This window comes from Aptenodytes patagonicus, chromosome 4 (assembly GCF_965638725.1).
Source record: "Aptenodytes patagonicus chromosome 4, bAptPat1.pri.cur, whole genome shotgun sequence".
Taxonomy (NCBI): domain Eukaryota; kingdom Metazoa; phylum Chordata; class Aves; order Sphenisciformes; family Spheniscidae; genus Aptenodytes; species Aptenodytes patagonicus.
The window spans coordinates 56,468,088-56,493,353 of NC_134952.1; the positions used below are offsets into that span (position 1 = coordinate 56,468,088).

The window sequence follows — 25,266 nt, forward strand, 5'->3', positions numbered from 1 at the left end:
CAGAATCCTCTGGATGAATTAAGACTAACGAGCATCCAGTCTACTTGGTAGCTCAAGACAGACCAGTCCAAATGCACTGTGTAGAGGTACTGTATCAGTTTTGCTTTAGTGACCAAGCTCCCAGCAGATCTTCCCTAGGAAAACTAATTACGAGTTAAATTTCCCAAACAAGCAGGTTCTGAACAGTTTAACTGTTATGAATATTGAATAAATGACTCATTCCATCTAGTAAGATAGCTTATTCTGATGCGATCAGTAAAGCAGTTGTGTAGCTCAGTGACAACTACGAGGATTCACTAGCTGTTCTCTACTCTGCTAAATGACATCGTTCATCTCGCACAAACTAACGAACTGACGCAATATTCACAGGAGCCACTGAAGCAATGTCAGCAGTGAGAAACGCAGGAGTATCCCAGCTCCTGGATCTGGGTGCACACCACCATCCTGTCATACCACCACATCAGGGAGGATTGCTGGGGGCTTACCAGACCCTCACCTTACCCCACATACTTGGTGGTCTCCATGAGAAAGGACCTTTTGGTAGGGACCCAGCTCCTGTTTGGCCCAGCAGCCATGGGTATGCTGTGTAAGACTTGTGTCCTGTAGTTCTACTGTGAATTTGGCCACTGACTGGGGCAACCACTGAATTAAACCTCAAATAATCTGCCAAATCAATATAAAAAAAAAAAAAAAAAAAAAAAGGATTAAATTTTTAGAAGAAAACTCAATGACCATACCTGCAGCATGTGCATGGAGAGACAGGTAGTTGGCCTGTCTTGCCAGGTTTGTTTTAAGAGCCACAGGTACAATTGGACCATAGTTGTGAACTGCTCAAAAAATATCACCTGTGGACTATCATAAATTTTCAGGACAACAGTCAATGTCAGATATGAGCCCAAGACAACCACTTACTTCCACGCATTGCAGCATCAGGTGGATAATATTCTGAGTGAATGCAGTTCTTTGCTGACCTGTTAAACATGAAAACTCAGATTGTCCTGACAGTTAATTGTGCTTACAGATTAGCGGATACCATTTTCAGGATTTACTTGCAAAGGCTTGATCCCATGTTACTTACGAAGAAGATAAACGCTGCATTGGTTTTGCTGGAGGATGAGGAGTATGGGATTGCAGCCTAGAGTCCCAGATTGTTTTGTCAGTAGTTATGGAAACAAATTGGACAAAAATAAAAGGAAAAATATTGGAAATGTGAGAAGGAAGTGTTTCAGTCTTTGAAATAGCACTTCTACCTTCTCTTTTCTTGTTTCTGTAATCTTTTCCTGCTTAGCATGCTATGTTACAAAATCACAGGTGGGGACTTCAAAGATTTCTTTACTGCTTTTAATGACTCACGCTCTTTTAAGTTGCACTAGCTATCCAGATGAGGTTGATTACAGCACATTTGGTTCTTAGTTGCATCTAACTATCTATGAACACCCTAATATTTTCTAATCCTTAGCATTTTATGAGCAAGGAGTATATAAATTGTTTTATTTGATTCTAAACAGTTTGTCATTCCCAGTCAACTAATTGCCCTCTTTTTCCAATAGCTACTACTTTATTTTTAATAGCTATCAACGACCTTATTTTTTTAAAATGACTCATTCTTGAGTACTTCAAGTTTTTGAATTAGCATAGGCATTTATCACACATGAGTTTTACAAAAATGGCAACTAAAGAGCAGCTACGAGTAGTATTTTCTTTTCCTAAACAGAGCAAATTAATGGAGCATTCTTGTATCTCGTCCCGATTCTGGACACTCAGCTTGCAATTGTAACTCCATTCATAACACTGTTGTCTAAGCTTTAAAACTAAGATTCCCTTTACAAGGTTCTTGTGCCATCTGCTTGTGTTCAGGAATTATTTTTGCCCGCTGTCTCTCAATTCTTCCTTTTCCTCCTTGGTATCTTTAGTCACTACAACATTAACAGAACAAACTCAGCTTTGGCATCTCTTGCAGTTCTTTTAAGCGTATTAAAAAAGTGTCGATTTTTAATTGTGTTGCTAGAAGTCAGAGGGTTTTTCTGATGGGACACATCCCTTTGCCTTCAGCTCAGATTATCTTGACCCTCTCTGTCATAATCGTATTTTACTACCCAAATTCAATCAGACACAAATAGCTCATCCCTGCTTTCCATTATTAGTTCTTAAAACGCAAAGTTGCAGGTATGGCTAGGAATGAAACAAACGTGTCACACGTTTGTGAATGTTTTTGCTCATAGCTTAATCCCAAAAGAAGCAAGTCTTGACAAAGACCTAGAATAAGTCTTTCTTTGTCAAGCGCTGCAAACTTTATTTGGGGTACAGAGCACCCATGCTTAAAGCTGCTGTTGTGGCACCTTTCAGTGGGTTCAGTCTGTTGTTGTGCTTCTCCCATTCTGAAAACTGTTATCATTACATATAATCTCTGTGTAGCTATGAATCTGCTTAAGAGCAAGAGGCAAAGCAGGCTTGGATAAAGAGTGAAAAACTAATAACTAATCTAATAAAACTAATAATCATATGCAAACACTCACGTGAAAGAGTTAGAGACCTGAGTAGTTATTCTGCAGATCTCATAATCCTGTGAGCCAAGACTATTTACGAGTTAATGGGATCAGTCTATAAGGTAGCTAATTGTCTCTTGAGATTTATAAAACAAACCATGAAAGCATTTTTAAAGAAATGCAGAAATAATGGAAGAACTAGGCCAATTAGCTTATTAGGTAGTCAAATTGGAGATCAAAAGTTAACTGGATACAGTATGTATGTGTGAAAGTATACATATATTTATATATGGGCGTATATATGTAGATAAAAAATCATTATGTTTATAGATTGCTTCCTCATCTCATTTCATATTAAACTTCAGTCTGTCAAGGTTGTCTTTCCTTCAATGCCTTTGTAAAATGTAACATTCTGATGTTAAATCATACAACTGCCAAGCCTTTCTTATTCTCACAAAACTCTTACCGACTGGAATGAATGTTGGCGACTGATTTGCGCTGTTTACCATCTGCAGAAGCTATATAAATACAAAAGAAACGAAAGGGAGATTTATGGCACCATTATTATGGTCTAACAGCAATGTTTCAGTAATGCTTCCTTCTAAGACTTACCTTTGTTAATTTTCATGCTTGCCGTGGTTTTTGTTTCATTTACATCACAGCTAAAAATGACTTGCATGCTTTCAAGACCTAAATATTATACAAATGCAAAGTAACCTAAAGCATGTAAAAGCAGATAAAAAGTATGTTTCTTATGATACCGAGACAATCACGACAATCACTTATATGTTATATGATGATTTAACATAGATGTGGGGATTGCAAGCAGGTTTCTCTAGGGTACGAAATTACACCAATTTGTACAAAACAAATTTTCCTTTAGCATTATAATCACGGTTACTGATGAAACACGAAATGACTAGTTGTTTTCTGAAATTCTGTCCAAACTCATGAACTAGCCTAAATCAGCATTTTAAACTCAAATGCCCCCAATAAAGTTCTCAATTTGGGATATTCTCCCCAGATCTTACTTTTTGGAGTTTCCATGTGTGTCACCGAAGGACATGGATCCATTGAAATTCAAGTTTTAGGTAGGTAATTCTTTGTGCTGGCGCATGTATTGATTGCCTTTTATCTACCTGTATATGCATCTGTACAGCAGCACTGTCAGTGCTTTTCACCCCAAGAGAACACAGAGACGTCTTACTAGTCCGACATGTGATAGCGGTGTAAAATTTGAGAATTTCTTTTGTGGCTTTAAGTCATAAATTCAGAAGAGGCATTCAGTTTTTCATGCTTCCTGCTCACTATGCATAAAGTTCTGCTTAGGAAGCTGATAGAAATGCTGTTTCATCCTGAGACATGATGTTGCCTGGCTTCGTGGCTCACTTTAGTTGTGAGTCAGGCAACTGCTTATTGGATGGATGCATGTGTCCCCTGAATGTGTCTCCTGCTCTAGTAGGGCCTTAACACTTCCTGCAATGAAAAGCTGCCATACGCAGTTATTCCAAGTTACCCAGTCTGTGGTCTTTCATAGGAGAGCCTGAGAACTGCTGTCAGTCCCTTCAGCTGAGACTAAACCTTTAATTTCTCTGAACTAAAGAGCACTGTAGGTCTCCACACCAGTGAGAAGCCTAATACTTTTCTCTTAAACTTCTTCTTAATAGACTTTGCTCTTGTATTTACTAGAGAAAGAGCCTCCTATTGATGGTAACGACAGATGTAAATGACAAGTTCAGAATTTGTATGGCAAGCCCAGGCTTAAGTATAAACATAGCAAATAGCTGCTGGCAGCCTTTTAATTTTAAAGGTTTTGCCTCCTGTGCAGCTTTGTGGCTCCCAGGGTTGTCCTGTCTTTGGCAGAGGAGAAAATTTATTCTTTCGCTTACTGCGGTTAAGGCATCAATATTTACCTTATTGGCAATCCTTGTAATCCTGTTCCTACCACTGTAGACCATTCCTGTGCTCAGGTGCCATCCTTCTACTCCAGGGAAATGAGACCAGTATGGAGTCAGGTATAATACTTTTGACCCAGTACAATTGTTCTTTCTTGGTATATTTTCTTTTTCCTTTTTTCCTACTTGGGAATTCTAGAGGCCCTTTAATCAGTGTGCTCCATGCTCTCTTGAACAACAGTATATCCTTCTATTTGGCTCTTAAGATTCCTGTTTCCTTTCAAAGGTGGATATGGTTTCCCTTTTTCCACTTCTCCTCTGCACTTTTATATATTTTGTATTAATAAAGAGACAGCAGAAAAAAAAAAACTGCTCAAAACAGAGTTCATGTTTCTGATGTCAGAACGCTTTGCCAAATGAAGCCCATAGAGATTAATTGCCTCTTTGTCCATTACATTTGGATAAAGTGATTTTAGAGTGACTAAAGGCATAGTCTAGTAACAAGGCAGTTTCTTCCCACATAATTTTCTATGGCATTTGTGGTTTGTGTCTTTGTTCTCCTACTCTCTATGACTACCATTTTTCCTTCAGAATTTTTAAGTATCTCCAGGGGACAATCACAAACCAAGGACAAAAACAGATTATTTACCAGTAACTTGAGTTCTCCTACACAATGATCATTTTCTCTGCAGAACCATTCCAGTTCCCCCCTCCCCAATTTTCCTATTCAGAGATAGATTTTTACAGTCAGTTTGGAATGAAGTAGGATGGTATACTAGTGACTCACACATCTGCCGGAGGTAAAATGGCATTCAATGCATGCGCTAGTGCACTTTGTACTTACCTGAAATTTGACAACTTCAGCAGCTCTTTGGTGTCTGACATGGTGTTCTCATAAATTTCTCTAAAGACCATGAATCTGTGGAAGAGGTAACACACCACCCACCACCACCACCCACCCCACCCCCAAAAATGAAATTCAGTTACTGGTAAGTAATACAGTTTTATTAAAGATGTCAAGCCATAAGGATTCTTGCTCGTCCCCAATAACCTGTAAGAACCATGCCGTTTACTTACCTAGTGTACCAAATTGATAAGTATTATAAAGGTATTTTACACTGAATATAAATGAACTAAACATTCCAGAATCTTTTCATAATTTTTATTAGATGAAAATTTCAAACACACTTGGCAGAATCTTGAAGGCAAAGAGTTTTCCAAGAGCATGAGATGATACTAAATTTGCTAGACTTAAGTTGTAATATGTTTTTATCTCCCTGTAAAAATCTCAAATTTTTATGGCTCTAATTCCAGAGATATATAAACTCCAACTGATTCCAGTTGCTCAGAATAAATTCCTTAAAAAAAAAAAAAAAAATCCCCTGTAGGTCTTGACCCAAAGCTAAATGAAGTAATAACAATTCTCTTGAATTCACTGGGCTCTGGATCCTTGTCTTTTGAGTTTGTAACATTTAAACGTAGTTAAAGTGCTCAGAAACAAAGGAAAAAAGATGCTTAGGAAAATTACTAAACAACATCTGGTGTGTTCATGTCTGCTTCATTCTAATCAACTGTGAAACAATGTTTTTCTTCTTTGCTATGTTATAGGTAAAATGTGTAAGAGAAAAATACCGTTTTAAATAATCCTTTAAAACAATCATGTTTCTGCCTAACCATCAAAGCATCTTTCTATTTGCAGACATCTAGGAGCAATAACTTTCTTACTTGTAAATACTATAAACTTTCATCCTATGCAAGAAATTATCAGAATGGCTTCTAAGGACTTTTCTTAAACCTTCCATTTTTTTGTCTTTATTAAACTTTCTTTTTTCTCAAGCTTCTCATAATCTACATTGTGACTTCCTGTGTTTATAAACTTTTCATGTTTATTTCAGTGCCAGTTTATATTCATTCTGATTTTAATTTTCCAGTTTTGATCTTTAAGGGAAAACAGTATATAGGAACACACTCTCAGATAAATAATTATTTCACTGATGTAGTTTTGTTTGATTTCAGTCAGAATGAAACCCAACATGTATTAGGAACCTGCTAACCACAAAATTATCAGTAGCTGCGTAATCCACTATACCCTATGACCATATCAGGAGGGAATTTTTCTGGGAATACGTCCCATTGCCAGGGGCAGGGGGAATTATGAGTCCATATCTCAAGTCTGGACCAGATCCCAGTGTAGAAGAGTAGAGGAGACAGACATTTTAATGCTGCTTAGCTTAGAAGTTGCTTTGTGTGAAAAATGCTTTTTTGGTTTAAAGAACAGTACTACAAACAGAAATGCTAACTCCGTGTTGTACTTTCTTTTTATGTAGATACCCTGCAGTCACAGCTTATCAATATGGGTGTTATACCTACATTAGTGAAATTGTTGGGTATTCATTGCCAAAATGCAGCTCTGACAGAGATGTGCCTTGTTGCATTTGGCAATTTAGCAGAACTTGGTAAGTCCACAATATTAATCTCAAATTTTCGTAAAGTTAAATTTTAAGACTAACAAAAGCCTTGCACTGATGCTTGTTCCATTCCTTTTGGTACATTCAAAATTTAAAGCAAACTATTCTGCTTATTCTCCCTAAAATCTATAGTTGTCTCTTTTTTTTCCTCTTCAGTAACTGACGTTTATTTGAGTACTTAGTACAACCTTATCTTTTATGTTAACGTTCTTCAATGCAAGTAAGCACATTTCCAATCATGTAAACAGTATTTCCTGAGCACTGCTACTTACTGTGAATTATTTATTAATAATATAAATAATGTATCCTGGTGTAGCTCCACAAAGTTGTATCGGGGTTAAATTTGGCTCATGGAAATCACTGAATGGAACTGAGACAGGCACAGTTCATAAATCTGCCTATACAATATTCTTTTAGGTGTAGAGTTTTGACATGTTCTAGACTAAATACTTGCATGAATAAGTCATGAATATTACTAAGCTGTAGATGTTATTTTTAGCAAGTTTAGTTACAACTTCATTTAAATTGAAGTTTGTGGTCCTGCTTCGATCCAATGTCTTTGCAAGTGGATTAGTTTTCACTAGAATTCCACAAAGTGTAAAACAAGGGGTTGTTAGGGCCCGTGTTTCATTGTCACTTGTGGTTTACATTGCTGTTCTTCTTTTGCTAACCTATTCAGTGAAATTTTAGTCTTATGAGGCTTTTTGCACTGGAGTACAATAATATAGCAGTTATGGTATCATCCTGTATTTCTAAGAGGATTCAGCAGTTCAAAATATGAAAAATCTATCTGTGAGTTTGTACTATTTGGTGGCCTGAAGTTATTCGCAACTGTCCTAAGTTCATAGATTTCAAGGCCAGAGATAATATCACGTTATCTAGTGTAGTCTGATCACACGCATAATACCTTTGCTTATAGCAGACAAGTCTGCTTAACAAAACAACAACAGAAAGAGCCATCAAAACAGCACTAAAGAAATTAATAGATCAGAGATCTTCAGGATGAGCACTATGTATTGTGTCTGCACAGCGGAAAGTATAATACGAGTTGTATACTGGAAATTCTAGTGCTAAAATACAACTAAAACCGTAAGGATATTAAATATAATAAATGGTATCTTCACTGAGAACTACATTTCCTTTCCCTCTTTGTCCAGTTGAGCAATAAGAACCATGGGAAAGAAGCTTAACAGCAGCTGCTTCCCTTCCTGTTCCCATACGCTGAAAAAATGCTCGTTCTTTAAGATTGGCACAAAATTAATTTAGCTTGTAATACTTTAATCTCCCTTAAGCAATAGCTTAGTCAATCACATTGTAACTGTAATATTTTATTTTTGGCTTGTAACTTCAGGGAATTTTATTGTCAGGTTGTCATTTTTCATCACTTAAGAGACAACCGCTTTCTACAGATCCCTTGAGAAGCATTATATGAAACTCTTATTCTGTGTCAAAGCAGGGCAAAAACCAAATAAAGACAGTGATGGTTCTGCTTTTAAAAATACCAGAAAGGTCAAAAATCCACTTAGAATATGCTGTGCAGTCATGCATATTGAGAGAAAACAATAAAGGGATGCGCACAAAAGGGTCTAGGGCTGCAGTTCATGCTTTCCCCAGTCCTTGGGGTCAATTCTACATTAAAATCATCCCTAACCATCCATTATAGCAGTAGCAAAGATGCTGGAAGGTTTTCTAACTACAGATGGCCCTCAGGAAGTGGCAACTGGAGAATGCAGAACACCAGCCCTACCACCTGCATCCCCTGTAATACTGCCGGTGAGGAGGAATAAGATACAGGCAATGGAGTAGAAGAGATGCTTTTGTTGAATCTACATTTGAAGAACCATTATCTGCTGGCTAACCTCCTGGTAGCAAGCTAGCCCATCTGTAAAGCTGCTTTATGCTATCTGTGCAGTATGAAATGGCCCTGCAGCAGCCATGCACAGATCTCAAAGGAAACGTCACCGTCATGAAACCATGTAATACTAAAGCGTTCAGTAGGACTCTTCATCTCTCCCACAGAAAATGCAGTATATAATCTGTTAGTCTTCCTGTTAAGCTGAGGGGAATCAAAGACAATATATATTTTTGTAATGTTACCATTTCTATAGCTACCTTTACATTCTGTTGGGCAGAAACAGCCCCAACAACCTTGATCATATATTTATATATTTTTAACAGCCTTAATCATAATTAATTCAGGTCAGTACATTTATCTTAAAGTGTTAGACATTTTTCTCTTCATTTAGTGGCAAGCACGAGTCTATTGTTCTTGTCTGTGAAGAGCACTATCAGTCATCTTACTGAATAAACCTGGTAATAGAAAAAAATAGTCCTACCTTTTGATGCAGTTTGTTTACTTGATACTGAATTTTTCCTTTTGCTTCACAGAGTCAAGTAAAGAGCAGTTTGCCTACACAAACATTGCTGAAGAGCTCGTGAAACTGTTCAAGAAGCAAATAGAGCATGATAAAAAAGAGATGATTTTTGAAGTTTTGGCTCCCCTGGCAGAAAATGGTGGGGAATCGGATTTTTTTTTCTTACACTGTTTTTTATTCATTCCTTTATATGTATTTTGGTATATCCGTGTCTTTTTCAGGGACTAATTGCAGAGTAACCAGCTGCCTCATTCAGAAGCCGCCATGGTCGGTCCTTGTGATGACAGTTTCATGTGAAGTGAATAGGTCTTAATTGTCTGAGCATATGACAGGAGCCAACAAATTGTTGATGCTAATTCCACCTCTGATTCACTCTGTATATGATTATGTTATATTTTATTTCCCTGTACCTTCAGTGGGAATATCAAAAGCTGCTTTTTAGAGGGCTTTACAACATTTGTCTGCAAAACGCTGGCTCAAGTGTTCATAGTCTGTTACATCACCAGGACATCAGTCATTATGTCATTTCCTGGGATCACAGAACCACTGGCAGTTCCATTTCCTGTGGACGTATTTTTGCAAGGGGCATGTTAATCGCAGAGCTAAGAGCTGGACGCTCTCCCCCTACTGTTCATTGAGAGATCACATAAATTTAACTTGGGTGTTTGGTGGCATATCTCATGGTAGCCCCAGGAGACTTGAGCTTCATTCACTGCTCAAGCCGGAGCGGGAAGTGATGTGTGCCCGATAACCCCTCCGGGATGTTCCTCCCAAATGAGTTCTGGGTGGTTTGCATAATCTACCATCTGCCCTTAAGGGAAATGAAGACATGAGTTAACAGGTGGAGCTGGACTGAAGTGAGAAGCAGTTCTGAGTATGGAAGGCATCACAGCATTTGATGGCTCTCTAACCTTGTTTTAATCACCTCAGCATTAAAGCTTGTTTGAATGGAATAAATTATTAGATAGAACTGTAAACTCTGAAGATTTATGTTTTATCCTACTCTGTTGTACACACTCTGTGTCTGTTTTACGTAGTATAAATCAAGATAAATTTTTATTTCCATTTTAAAAGTTATTTTGTCTTTTAAGTGGCATGTAAAAACAGGATTCCTTTTTTCAATTCTAAAAATGCACGTTTTGCCAAAATATATTCATTTATTACATAATAACTAACAAGTTGCTCTAAGATAGTTCCACCCTTGGAGACTGACACAGAATCGGGTCCACCCTTTTGCGAGTTTATCATATTTCAGTTCAAGTGCTTAATTTTTCTTAGACCGTGTTTTATAGTCGCAATAAAACTTGGTAAGTTTACTGCTGCTGAACATAACTCAGGTGCTTGCATGTTATGAAATAGTCAGCTGAACTCTTCCACTGTGGATTCAAGGCATACTTAAATGAATTTGCTGTGCTGGTACTGTTTAGGTGCTTTTGATTGTAGATAATCAGCAGTAGGTCAGCAGGCAAAAACATCTAAATGAAGCATTTGCAGAGTCTGGATTTTGGTGGTTGGGGGGGGTTGAGGGTTTTTTTTGTTTTGTTTTATTGTTAAGGACACTGGTGTAGCAATTTATATTTCAAGTCGCAGCACACCTGCAACCTGGTATTCTGTAACTAAGGGAACTCTGTATTTTTTTTTTTAAAGTACCTCACTGCAAAAGTACCTATTTAAAAAAATCCCAACGGGATATTTTGCATTCCCTAACAAAGTTCATGAGAAGGGCAGCCGCTCTTAGAGGAACAATGAATTTCATTCAGGCAAAAAGCCTAGTGACAACAGGAAACAGAGTCAGTCACATCCTTCACCAGCGGTAGAACACTTCTCACCCAGCTGTCACTTGTAAACTATATGAAAAAAATATTTCCATAGCTTTGGCCTTTAAAAATATTTTAACTTGAGTTAAACTCCGTATTGTTAAAGCACCATTTCATGCAGAAAGCTAAGAGAAATCCATTTGTTTGCACATTTCTGCAGAGGTTTGTGACTGCTTTCTAAAATCAGCATGCAAAAACTACCAGAATCGCTTTCACGTAACAAAAAGACGTAACACAGCATCAGATCACCAGCCATTCCCGCTTAACAGAAAGGGAGTTTCGGCATGTAAAGGAGATTCTCAGCTCCAAGTTCACAGGGAAAAATCTGTTAAAGATTGTGTTGTAGATACAACAGAAAAAATGTTGCTCCCAAGTCCTATTTCACCACCTGAAAAATGTGTTTATCACCTTCTCTGTTGAGCCTTGTTGCCAATAACAACTAAGAAATGAGTTTGCCTCATCAGTTTCCTGATCAGTTTTTCTTCAATCACAACAAATTTGTCTCCCAACCCAGCCTTTTGGATTTGGCCTCACTGTACTCCTCCTGCAGCCCTTTCAACTAATGGCAGAAATCTTGGCTCAGCTAGAAGAAATGGGTGATTACTTGCTCTGAGATTTCATCAAAGTTCTATATTTTATACTTGCATGTTTCAGTGAACTCAGTAGCTCTTCTGCACATGAAACAGAAGAAGAAACCCTAAGTTTGTTCTGCAGCACAGTCGAAAGTCTATGGAAAGCCCAAACACAGCGCAGTCCTTATGAGTCTGCTGCGTGATGACTGAGATGCCAGAAGTTTGCTGTAGAGAAATATCCTCATTTTTGAGAAGTGAAAGAGCAGCTCCATACCGTTTCAGCGTATAGTTGTGCTCTAAATGCAGTCTAGAGCCGGGGGCCCGGTAGATGAATAATAACAGAAGTTGGCCCTGAGAATTTAAAATAAAAAAATTGCAGTTTTATCTACACAAGCTGTCAGTGAAACCATTGACATCACTACTTCTTTTCACAGTCTGTCCTGCGTGTATGTACAATAGATGTACTTAAAATCATGATTCTGACTCCTATTATCCATGCTATTCTTCAGATGTCATTAAACTGCAGCTGGTTGAAGCGGGCTTGGTGGAGTGCTTACTTGAGATCGTCCAGAAGACTGTGGACAGTGACAAAGAGGAGGATATTGCAGAGCTTAAAACAGCTTCTGATCTTATGGTTTTGTTATTGCTCGGAGGTAAGTACAGTGTGTCACTGCCTTCTGCAAAGCAACAGCAGATACCTGTAATGCCGTTTGGCTGCTGAATTTTACTATTTATTAAATTTCTAAATAACCTAGAGGACCTGCTACCTGCCAGTTAACATTTAATGGGTCAGATTTTGTCTCTCATCCCATTGCAGGACTGGATTAATTGTAGTGAAGCCAGCAGTGCTTCACAGATATAAAGAGAAGAATTTTCCCTAACAAACACTTCTTTGGCTTGCTGACTGTCTATGCTTTTTACCCCAGATGAATCCATGCAAAAGTTATTTGAAGGAGGAAAAGGCAGTGTGTTCCAAAGAGTACTTTCATGGATTCCTTCCAATAGCCATCAGCTACAGCTTGCAGGAGCGTTGGCTATTGCAAATTTTGCCAGAAATGGTAAGAATATGCCGTAATAGCTTATGTTAATTTATCTGTGCCTTTCTATCATGCTCTGTGTGTACAGCTACAAACAAAAACTGCGTGTCGTGGTAAAGCTGGTACTGAGTTATACAGCAACATCTGTAGTTTTATACTTTACAATCCTGAAAAGCATTAAACCTACTTTAAAAATCCTGTTTCACATTTATAGAGAGGTATAGGGGATTTCTGCCTTCTTCAGCGTTTCATATATCATTCTTCTAAATTTGTCATGAGCACTGCAACTCCCATTGATGATGGTGGTCAAATTCTCAACAATAAAAGCTAGAAAGGAGCAAGGAAATAACCCTTCTATTCTTAAAAAGCTCTTGTAAAAATCTTAGTAATAATCTTCCATTCACAAGTGACTTATCTCACACAGACGGAAACTGCATCCATATGGTGGATAATGGCATAGTTCAAAAGCTGATGGATCTGCTAGACAGACATGTGGAGGATGGAAATGTAACTGTGCAGCACGCTGCACTGAGTGCTCTCAGAAACCTGGCTATTCCTGGTAAGCCTCACTTTGCATTGCTAATTACCCAAAGGTGAAATTCTGTTCTCCCACTGCACCCCCCCAGGGGATGAGGGTGCAAGAACTGACCGAAAGTCCTAGAGGCAGGTCAGACTGCTGCTTTTCATTCAGGCCCATCATCGCTTTTGTGTCTTTTGCACAGCAGTCGTGACCAGCAGTTTTAAATACATCACAGGCCCATCGACCATCTTTTGCCACTTCGGTCCCTCAGTATCATTCCCCACCAAGGAAAGGGCAGCTTTGTAATAGGCAGGGAGCTGAGGAGGCCTCGGATATGATTTCTCAATCCTTTCTGTCCAGAGCACTGCTTTTTTGTTTGTTTGTTTCATCTGGGATCTCTCTCCCAGCTGAGGGTCCCCACAAGAGAGCAGTGTCCGCTTTGTTGAAGCACTGCATCTTACCGTAACTTCCTCAGGCTTTGACAATTCACAAATTAGAGCTAGAGGTAGACTGTTAGAATAGCCAGCCTATTGCAATTAGGTACCGTTTGTAGGCAATGAACTGAATGCTAATTTTGTCATTTTTAGCAACTTAATTTGCATGAGTTTTGATTACCCAAGCATGAAAGGCAGAGCACATGCACATAAAAACAAAGCAAGTCTGTAATGCTTGTGTATGCTTTCTCGTACCAAGCCAAAAATAAGTCTTTCATCCATTTAACCTTATTTTACTATTTTCAGTTGTGACAAACAATAACTTTCTAAAAATGATCATGCATACCTAACTAAACCCGTGCAGCTTTAGCGGTACGCCATTTACTTACCTTTCTCAGATGAGTAATTCTATTAACATCCTTCAGTCAGCAAGCTTCCCTGTAGCCTGTGCTCAAGGACGTCTGCCAGAGACCTACATAAGATTTAATGTATATTGTTATAGAAAAATGAGCAAGTAATAACTGGCCTCAGTGATGAACTGCTTGTTAAACACTACTTTGAATATGAAATAAGTACTTTTTTCTAAGTACAATATTGGACCAAGTTTGCACCTTACATATATTTCAGAGCGCTCCATGAAAGTGAGACCTTAGACTAGTGGAGGGGACGAGAGAGAGTTGGGAGGGCAATACAAGGACCACAGGCTCCAGACATGTCAGGCCACAGTGTTGTTTGCATAAAGTATTGGAAGTGGGTAAGAGGTTATTCTGCTAATTAGATGCTTTAGTTCCGTTGCCTATGTGAAATAGAAGAGTGGTGTTGGCAATCAGAGAAGTTTCCTCGTACTTTGGGTGCGTGTACTAGCCTGGGCTTCTGCTTCATGCATTTTGTGGAAGATGCCTTTCCTAGACTAAGGGGGAAAAGTCTAGCCTTCAGTCTGTGTTCAGGCTGAACACTGGAAATTAGATGTGCATGCTAGGAAAAAGCACTTAATTTCACACCTGTGTCTTAGCAACCATGACATTTTTCCACAGTGCAGTATTGTCAGCGCACACTCATGTTCCTGAAGTCTGTGTTCACAAGCTATTTTTCAAACGGTGTCTGAAAATTTGCTTCAAGACCGTCTTAGAAATAAACTGCATCTTCCAGAAATGTTCTTGACATCATTCCTGTTCTTTATTCATGCAGTTGTAAATAAGGCTAAGATGCTATCAGCTGGTGTTGCAGAAGCCGTATTGAAATTTCTCAGATCGGAGATGCCCCCTGTTCAATTCAAGCTGCTGGGAACGTTAAGAATGTTAATAGATGCACAAGGTAAAAATAAACTGTTCTCTATGTTAAGTGATTCTCTTTGGTTCAGTCTGTGATATGCTGCCAAGATTCTTACAAGAGGGAAGCAGAGGGGTTTTTAAAATTTTATTCCTGAAGTCTTGGAATAGATCTAATACATATGCAGAGGGAGAGGAACGTGGGTTGATTTTTTTTCAGAACTCCTAAACTGACTACCAGGGACCCTCAGAATAGGTGTCAAATGCTTATTTACTTTTGTACTTCAGAACTCTCCTACGCTGTCACATTACGAGTATGTATTGAGGCGTGAGTGTTTTAAGCTACCGCTCCTGTTTTGCTGTTCACTTACTGCATTTCCTGGCTGTACCTAGCTCCTTGGAACAGACTAATGCGCTTGTTAATTGATAAACTGCAATTTCAAAATGAACAAGCACTTTTTAGTTTAACAGCTTGTTCCAGGATGAGGATCTGTAAAATCAGAAGTCTGCTAAAAAACAAAAGTAGTTAATGAGATAAATTAGCCAGGTATTTATTTTGGACTCTGTCCTGCAGATTTTTTCAAAAGATCCATTCTAGCTCTAGCAAAGCTATTAGATATGAAATAGAAATTTATTGAAGAAACTTATGTGACTTACAGTCTATAAAACCTAATCTACCTGACCACAGTGCGCCCCTTCTGGCAGCGGTCCCTTCTGGTTTTCAATTTTTGAGCTAGCTCACCTGGGAGTGTGACATCACCTGTATTTTCCCTACAGTTCATCAATGCACAAGCCTCATTAACTGGGCTGATAAGTTGTTTTCAAAAACTAGATTATGAACGTTTTTCTGTATTTTGACTGGCTTTACTTGCTTCCATGCAACCTAGACTTTTCTCACTGTTAGTGCAAGCTAGCAAAGTTCCACTCAACAAGCTCCTTCTAGTTAGTAACTTTCAGCTTATTTTTCTAGCACTTGCTTAAAAAAAGTGACAACTTTTTTGTTGTGTTGTTGGCTCCGGCATCACATAGCAGAAGCAGCTGAACAGCTGGGCAAAAACGTGAAACTGGTGGAACGATTGGTGGAGTGGTGTGAAGCCAAGGATCACGCAGGTGTGATGGGGGAGTCCAACAGACTACTTTCTGCACTTATACGACACAGCAAATCAAAAGTAAGTTGATTTAGCGGTGGAAAAGGTCAGCTTATAAGAACTAAGAGTTACCTCTGCACTGGGTGCTGGTAGCTGAGGCCTCCAGTAACGTAGTCCTAGAGAGCCACGTTGGTTAATTCATGTGTTACATCTCCTCTGCCTCTGGGACCTGCCAGTCAGACACAAGCAACAGGTTTAAATGCTCACTGGAACTACGTACTTGAAAAAAAATTGAAACAAAGGAAAACAATTTCAGAGTGGCAGGCCAGTTGAAGGAATGCTGTTAGGATTCACGTGGCGAAGTCTTGACTTTCTATTTGTATTGTATCCTGTAGAAGTTCAGCGTGCCATATTTTCTACGTTTTAATGATGCTATACATGAAGAATCATTGCACTCAATTGTTGCGATCTTGCTATTTATATAAAATCGAGATCCAGAGATAGTCTGTCCCCCTACTCTTCATACAGCATATTTCAGAGTTTTAAGATTCTAACAGATCATTAGAAATTATCATTTATTCCAAATTCTAAAAGAAGCTTGCTTGTACACGGCAAAAGGTATGACATTCAGAGAAACTGTGGGACGGACAGATGAGTTCTGTCCCTCCCATCACCTTCGCATCAACCAAATAGCTTTACATAAGCAGTCCAAGTCCGCAGTCCAAGTCCACAGTCCTTGCTCAGGAGAGTATTAGGCAAAACGTAGCCTTAGAAGAGACAAAAGCATCTCCTCTGGAAACAAACAATTTCAGGCTCAGACTTCATTTAGTGTGTTCACCGATATGAACACAGGCTGCATGACTGAGCTTAAATAGCAAGTGTGATGTGGACAACTCAGACTTCAACGGTGACCTCTTCATTCACGCATGGCATTTGCAAAGTCAAAAATTGTGGACCTGATCTATACTGAGCCTCTCCAAAAACAAATCAACAGGACTTACAGACATTTAAATCTTTGCTGATTTCTAATGTTACTGTCTCTTTCTCATGCCCATTCTCCATTTTATTTTCAGCCTCTAAAACCGATCAGGTTTCATTTTTTCCTGAGTTCTCATTTTTTGTCACCCTCCCCACACAGTCCACAAGATGCACATGTAGATGGCATACGCCACCACAGATGTGAGTTTTTATCAATACTCTCTACAGGAAAAAAGAATTCAATCCTAAATACAGAGACATTTTTGATGGCATCAAACAGATATTAATACAGAAGTTAACAGACTTACCACAGGTGAACTTGTGTGGTTTATGTACTCATAGAGGAAACGTGACTGGAAAGGAAAACGGAGCTGAGAGGGTGGGGTTTTTTAATGCTTTTACTGCCCTCTAGGTTTTGAGTATGAGTACAACTGTATGATTCTTCACAGCACATTAGATTTGAATTTGGTTTTTAATTTTGAAAGATTTGGGGTAATATTTACAAAGGTGATAGTAGTTTAGAAAACTTATGTCTCATTCTAAAAAAATCGAGTAGGTGCTTATGATTTAAGCCACACTAGCACCAAACCTGACTGCTGTGATCTCTTCTGTCTATTTGGTACTGCCTTTTAGAGGGTGATGTTCACCTACAAAATAAGAAATTTTGATGCCAAGGGTGCTGATTGATTCCCAAGGCTTATATAGCCAAAGTTCCACACCAGTTCAAATAGAAATTAACAGTTCCCAGATTATTCCATGAAGTCCCCGAACTACTTTGGAGTTCCACCAGAAAAATCACATGGATGTGTAATAAAACACATCATTGCAAGTAAGGAAAAAACGTAAAAATTCTTACATGCTTAAATACATTATGTCATTCAGAAAAAATAGGTTTTAAATGTGAAATTCTTGGGTCGTTAGGCTACTGTGCCACTGGCATCTTCAGTATGATTATCTAAAAATATTTCAGTTTAAGGATTGTGATCATACTGGGTCTGTTTCCTTGCATAAAGAATGTCACTGCATAGCCTGTGCAAGCACTGGAACGTAAGTCATTCTAAACACGTGCATCAGTTAATGAGTTTTGGCTTGTGGCTGGAGTTAGAAAGGGATGTGTGCTTTAAATGGAAATTCAACATATTGATTAAAAATTTAAATCAGATTCTTATTTCAAGAAATAACAACTATTTCAAAACTTTGTGCACCCATGGAACAAATAAAAAAATAATAAAAACCAAACCACGTTTCCTTGAACAGTTTCTCTTCAGCGTGCCAAGTTACCTCATTTTCTGGCAAACATTTTGCAAGTATTTTTGGGACATGTAATGGTGAAAACATTAGGTGCAAACTCACTTTTTTAATGATAATTAACAAGTAATCAAAGACCTGCAGACACCAGAAGTCTTTATTCATCCTTCGTTACACATATAAGTTGGATCAAATTTTGGAGTTGAAAACAGAATCCCAGCTGCGTATTTTTAAACTGCTTTAAAGCCATTTAACCCAGTCAGCATTTTCATTTCAAGTACACCATTTCTGTTACGTAGTAAGGTGTAATATTTGTGATCTCACCTCTCTGAACATTTTGAAGAAACTTTGAAAATTCACGGAGAGAGATGAAGGATTTGATGACTTTATTAAAACTATATTCTTTGTCTCCTTATCCCAAATATATGGTTTGTTGGGTGCTTTTGATAAGCTGCTCAGAACATCACAACGTAAAGAAGGGAAAACTAATCATCTTTGAAGACCAGCTGAGTTCAAACATAACAGGGCAGACTCATTGTTAGGCGACTGATGGCACATCATAAGAACTTGAGTTACACAGTATAACCTGGAAAAGAGTTAGTTATGTGTGTCTTAACTTAATCATGTGGTTAACTGGCTTGGTTTAACAGGTTGTATCTTATAATTGCAGAGTAATAGCAGATAATTCAGAGGCCCACATGTATGTACATTTATGTATAAAGTGATTATATGTGCATAAAGCCAACGAGTATCCTGACCCAAAGATAACATAGCATCCATGACAATTTCATTATTTAATACAGTTTGTATGCAACGCAGAATTTTTTCATTTCTATGTTATTTATTTTAGGATGTAATTAGGACCATTGTACAGAGTGGTGGCATCAAGCATTTAGTAACCATGGCAACCAGTGAACACGTAATAATGCAAAACGAAGCTCTCGTTGCGCTGGCATTAATAGCGGCTTTAGAGTTAGGTGAGTATCCCAGCAGTTAACTCTACCTGTTTTCTGTCCAGTCTGTGCCCAAGAGAAATTGTAGAGGCAAAGTTGTGCGAGTTTCTTTTGCGATGTAGAAAAGCCTCCTCCTTCCACCTGCCTTTCAGTAGCACGGAAATACATGACAGTTCGTGCAGACATAGGCATAACTCTAGCATAACTAGAGTTTGCTGGTAATACAGTGTCTGCTCCGTCATTCTGGTAGGTGATCATATTATCCACAAAGGCCCTCAAACGTAAAACTTTCAGATTTTGGGTAAAATGCAAAAGGCCAGCAGTTAAGAAAATGGTACTTTAGAGTGGAGACTGTATGACCTGACTACATTCCTACACTGGAATGGTTAATCCCCTTTTGAGAGGGCTTATCAAAGTAAAGTTTTCACTTACCTAATTAGTGAGAGCTAGAGAATACACACAGAGGCGGATGATGCCCCAAAAATGTCTTTATTATTATTAAGTTCCACAGAAATAGGTGCAAGAGTTACCATATGAAGGCAGAGATGATTACGTGTCTTGACCTGCCTTTGTAGTACCTCAGCTTACCAAACAAAAAGGTAAATGCCCAACAGAGGTTTCGTTTATCCTATTTGCTTGCTTATTAACTAAGGTAACGAACTGAACAAGCAACATTACATATTTTTGCTCTTGATTTCATCTCTTGCCATTGTGTACTAGAGGAATGCTACGTTCAACTTCCAAATTGCTGCCAATGCATCAGGGAATTCTTTTAATTAAAAAGGAAAAATGTCCCTATTCACATGAATCGTCTAACCCTTCTTTGTCTTGTCTTCAGACGTTTAAAGGTTTCAGGCCTGAATTCAGTATATAATGGTTCTTAGAAAACTACAGAGGAAATAACTCGCGCTCTGATCTTGAAAAGTTTTTCACAGCCTTTACAATGGACCCTGAGTTCCCTCTACCATGGAATCAAGAATTACATCATCTGTATTTACTCAGACAAAATTTCCAAAAGCAAATTTAGGCACTGGAAGTCTTGAAAGCTGAAATACTGCAGGTGTTGGCCTAAATCGCTAGAAACCCTGGTGGCTTTTCCATCAGCACGTTTAAGTTTGGATTTTATCATTAAACTGTGATTGTCCTTTCAAGCAGTTAGGCTATTTTACATTTTTATGGCAAAAGCTTGATTCCTACCATCATACCATCTAATACATGCTTCAGTTTTATGCCAATGAGTTATGTACCACAGCACCACTTTTACTACGGTGAGAGATCCATGTTTCAATAAACGGCTAACACGCAGAAGCATCAAAGCAAGCGGCACTTCCAGATTTACAGATTTTCACTTGTATTTCAGTCACTGCTGAAAAGGATCTTGAAAATGCTCAGCTTGTTCAGATTCTACACAGACTGCTCTCAGATGACAGGAGTGCTCCAGAAATAAAATACAACTCCATGGTGCTGATCTGTGCCCTTATAGGATCTGGTGAGTATTCGGGGGGGCTGCTTTCCTAGGAGATTTATGTGTTTAAACTTAGTTCTCCCTTTTAGCATGAACATAGAACATGTGCAAATGCACTCTGAGACTGGTTCTCTGTTCACAACGAATGTACACAGAAGGGTTCAATTTGCTATGACGCTTTATTTGTAGTGTTTATTTATCCTGTCAAGAAAGCGGCTGTTAACTCAGTTTTGGATATTAACTGCAGAAATTGGACTCTGGCTTCTGCAGAATGCAGCTAGCTCAGACTTCAACTGACAGGAGAGAAATGAAAGGCATGTAAAACTGTACAGTATCAGGCTCTCTTTGCAAATATGCAGGTACCAAGAACTTTATTTTCACCTTTAGCTGCAAGTTCCCCGTAATTGATGTGTGATGGCTTTTTTTTATTGGTCAACTTAGTCAAGTAAAATTCGGTGGAATTTTGCAAGAAGCCTCCTCACTTGTAGTTTTAAAATTCCTACAAGAATGGTAGGAAACAAATATACAGGTAATATTTGCAAGGACACACGTGCACACAAATGAGTACTTAGTACAGCACATAGGCTATAATCCTGCTTTAGGAGGGATCCTCACACTTACCTCGCTAGGAAGAGTCCTTCCCTCAGCAGCCCTCACATGGTCAGCCCACCAGGCACAGCTGTTCATGGTTGCTTTGAAAGACGAGGAGGACACGCTCTAACACATGTCAGTGCTGGACACTGTAAAGTCTAATCTTTCTGAGCTAACCCTCTGCTAAAGGTCAGACTGTTTTGAGGATAGTGTAACAGGCTATGGTTTGATACTGCAACTTCCCACCTGTGTGTGGGCAAACAAAAAAACAACAAAAAAGAGCAAGGTATCATGGGGAAATTGGATTTCCAGCTGAGGTTTCGAGAAGTGGCTACATTTCTTTCATTCAGTTCTTTAAGAAGTATTTACTCTGTGGAAGGAGAGCAAATTTCATTCCATAAAGGTTTCCGAAACTTACAGACAACTAAGATGACAAAGAACTGGATTAAGTACAGAAAGGTGGAAACTCAGAGCCTGTCTGCACACAGCTTGCCAAGTGTGAAACATTTGAAGGTTCTCCAGAGATGTTTATAGCAATTCAACTGATTAAAAGTACCATAGCCAAGTGTGTGCTGTCTCTCTAAACAAAGCTGCTCTTTTTTTTTTTTCTTTCCTTAAAGAGTGCACCATGCCTACTGTAAGTGTAACTCTGGTGACCTGTACATCCATGAGAGTAAATGCTGTATTACTGCCATCTTAAAGGAACAAATATTTGGGTTTAGAGCAGTATATACATCTCAATGTACAAAGATTGTGCTCAAAATTTGCTAACAAGCCTCAGCTCCCAGTAAGCATTCACTTTAACGTTAAGACATGTAATTCAGTTGTTACTCACAACCTTCTTGAGCCATTTTGTGCTTGGGATTATCCATCCATTTTAGAGCAGAAGCCTTTCTGCAGAGGTTCCCCCTCAGCCTCACTGTGATGTTCTTGTGTGTATTCCCACTGCTTCCAACAAAAATAATCATCCTCAGAAATTCTGCCTGACACGTGCATTTTCCCTTCCCTGAGTCTTGTCACCTGCAAGATTGACAGAGTTATTTAAAGTCAAATACCCATCTCTATTCCACCAGAGTAAGAAGCAGTCTTGTCTTAGGGTTGTTTTTTTTTTTAAAAAAAACCTGTTATCCAACTGGCAGAGTTCAGTCTGCCACCACACTATAAGCTTTGCCTAGACATGAGGCGTCCCAGCCTGCTCCCAGGCTCACGGGAACAGACAGCACATTATTGCAATACGCAGCTGTAAAGTTAAGGCCCAGCACTTGGCTGACCCAGTGTTCAGCCCTGCTTCCTGATGAACAGACCTGTGTAAAATTAGTGAGTACACGAGAGTAACAACTGAGCAACCCTGGCATTAACTTTTTTTTTTTAAACTATTTTAACCAAGGAGGGGGGATCAAAGAGCCAAGTCTGCTCTTTACACAAGACTAAAATACCTCTCTCTCCCAGCTCTGTTGCCTCTAACTTACTTTCACCACTGTTTCTACACAGTGAGCATTTGTATTCACGTTTCCATATTCTACTGTAAACAGAGCCGTGTAGCCATTTTAAAGGAAGTGACCCCAGTATAGTTCCATAAAGACTAGAAGTGGTTGCACTTGTTTAATTATTGGTAAGTTTAATTCTCCAGTGACTGCTGTTGTTACTATCCTTTGTTACAGGGTATCTGCCATCCCATTTAACCTGATATTGCCAACAGCTCTGTGTTAAGCAGTAAAGAGAGATATATGTGATTTTTGCCATCTGGAAAGTTGCCCTTGCAACTGAGTGAATGGATGGAAAGAGGGAAGAATGAGGACAATGGAAAATGGAAACACATAACCAAAAAAATGAGCAAAAGCAGAGCATTCATAGCTAGCACAGTCACTTCTGTGTGCGAGGGTCTCCAGGCTCTCAGGAATCTGGACATTAAGCAGAAGTAGTCAGCCACTGTAAAGCGCAGTAAATTCCTGAAATTCAGTTCAGTAACACCTGCTTAAACATGATGATGATGTCTCAGGAGGAGAAAGAGAGCAGGAAGTGCTTACGCAGCATAACCACCCCAACAGCTTCACTGATACCACTCTGCATATACAGGTTCCCAGGTGCACAGCAGTGTGGGACTTCCCAGCTCTTACACAGTAGGGGTTAAACTGCAAGAAAACTGAGAACATGTGAACAAGAAAGTAGGTAGGAAGGGAAACAAATGCCAAAGTTTGCTATAAAAAAAAAAGTAAATGTGCACAGCATACAGCATAGCTAGCTAATCTGAAACAGATGGTCGGGATTTCTCTGGGGAAGCTCAGGGATTAGGCCCCCAGCAGCACCTGGGAAGCAAAAAAAAATGTATGTAGGTGTTTGTTGCCAAGTAGGAGTTCACTAGAGTGGCCTGAACAGGGCATGAAACAAAACCAACTGCTTTGGATCTCAGCTGTGAGATGTCTAGAGTACAGGGCTTTGAGAAAACTCATCAAATTTAAAAAACAGTTGCTCAATTTTATGGGTTGTTCCCAACCTTTCCTTATTAATACAAAGTACAGTGCCATCCAGGATCAGAACAGTAAAACGGCATCTCACAGTTCCGAGTAAAACGTAAGTGCTGTTTACATATGCACCACACTGAGCAATGCACCATGTGCTGTATTTGTATTAACTTCCGAGCTGGACTGTAAATGGACAGCTAACAGTGACCAAGTGGTGACACGTCCATCAGAGAACCTTCTCACCCACTTCACACCTCCACACAACCAACCAGAGCTGATCTGATACAGACAGACGATTGTGGCGAACCTTTCAAGGCAAGCTGACTTGGTCAGGCTCGTTTAAGGAATAAAGCAGAAAAATGTTTTCACTAAAATGACTTCCTAAGCATCTGTTTTGGAAGCCAATCCAGGTGGATTTTCTTAACTGCTATGCAGCAGCTTCATCCTTCATCTCTACCTGAAATCTGTGGAGTCTGTGCATGCCCCAGGCCCTGGAGAGTTTTCTTTCCATCCTCAAAAGCAATTCAAAAAAAGTAAATAAAAGGATTATGTGTACACACACATTTGTGTGCTTATGTGTGTACGGGGTTCAGTAGAAAAGTTTCTCACGCTCGCCAAGCTTTTCTGTTCTTTTGCCCGTCTCATACAAAGCACCGTTTCTTTTACTATTTCTTTTTCCAGAACCTCTTCAAAAGGAAGTGCACAGCATGGCGTTTCTAGAAGTCGTATCAAAACTCCGCAGCCACGAGAACAAAACTGTTGCCCAGCAGGCCTCGCTAACAGAGCAGAGACTTGCTGTAGAAAGCTGAGGAAGGTCTTGTTTCCAGTGCATCCCATCACAGATTTCACCTTTGTCCTCCGTCCTGCTGCCGCTCCTGCTATGTTTTCCACTGTATCACTCGTGCATGCGTGTAATGTTCCCACACAAATTGATGAACTGCTGTAGGTACCCGTCCAAAAAGGTTTCTACAAATTCATAGGTGGTGTTAACATGAACCTGTCTCCACCCGTAACTGTTCTACTTGTATTCTTGTTGCTTGGGCCACATAGTAGAATGTGCATGTTGTAGTCCTATGATGACGTAGAAGTGGTACTACACAATGACTCTTTCCTCACGCCCCCTAACTGCATTACAGTGTACTACTAAATTAGGGACAATACAAGATGCAGCAAGTCCAGGCTAGTGTGCTGACTATAGGATTAAGAAGTAAATCTAGCTCCATTTTTGGTGCTTCGGAGATTCAGGTTTGAACGCAATGTACTGCTGCTCATTCACTGGTCTTGCCTATTAATGTCAAACCCGTGGTACCTAGAGGTAACAAATAAAAATTTCAGTGCTCTCACTTTATCCTGGGCTTTGTCCTTTTTTGTATTCACACGCAGAGGCCGCGACTGCACCACCATGCGCTGGTGAGGCGCCCTTTTCCTTCCTGGCTCTGGCCCCGACGCAATCGCTGCCTTTCAGTTGAGCAAATACAAAGGAAACAATTCCAACCACTTTCACTGTGTACGCTCACACAGAGGCACTGTGTGGTTTAACAATCGCGCGTTTTAACAGGAACACACTATACAATCCTTATCCCATAAAGCCGTGTGGGTATGAGTGCTC

At 39.2% G+C, this 25,266-nt stretch overlaps 1 protein-coding gene and 1 long non-coding RNA gene across 6 annotated transcripts in view; one reads left to right on the forward strand and one right to left on the reverse strand.

The window, feature by feature from the left end:
- RAP1GDS1 (Rap1 GTPase-GDP dissociation stimulator 1) overlaps positions 1-25,005 on the forward strand; it is a 108,049-nt gene extending 83,044 nt beyond the window's left edge. For 4 of the 5 annotated variants that reach the window (XM_076336787.1, XM_076336784.1, XM_076336785.1 and 1 more), the window contains 10 exons: positions 6,709-6,837; positions 9,238-9,363; positions 12,123-12,266; positions 12,540-12,671; positions 13,075-13,209; positions 14,793-14,918; positions 15,902-16,041; positions 19,037-19,163; positions 20,500-20,628; positions 24,339-25,005. In XM_076336787.1, the coding sequence (XP_076192902.1) occupies positions 6,709-6,837; positions 9,238-9,363; positions 12,123-12,266; positions 12,540-12,671; positions 13,075-13,209; positions 14,793-14,918; positions 15,902-16,041; positions 19,037-19,163; positions 20,500-20,628; positions 24,339-24,466 (1,316 nt within the window). In that variant the 3' untranslated portion in view covers positions 24,467-25,005. The remainder of the gene's footprint in view (positions 1-6,708; positions 6,838-9,237; positions 9,364-12,122; positions 12,267-12,539; positions 12,672-13,074; positions 13,210-14,792; positions 14,919-15,901; positions 16,042-19,036; positions 19,164-20,499; positions 20,629-24,338) is intronic. The other variant, XM_076336786.1, reaches the window with a different exon arrangement.
- On the reverse strand, positions 11,169-21,402 carry LOC143159626 (uncharacterized). Its single transcript, XR_012995190.1, has 4 exons — positions 21,226-21,402; positions 16,093-16,189; positions 13,994-14,076; positions 11,169-11,964 (listed from the first exon to the last, which is right to left on the reverse strand). It is a non-coding gene; the product is annotated as an uncharacterized LOC143159626 (long non-coding RNA).
- Positions 25,006-25,266: the final 261 nt, after the last annotated feature.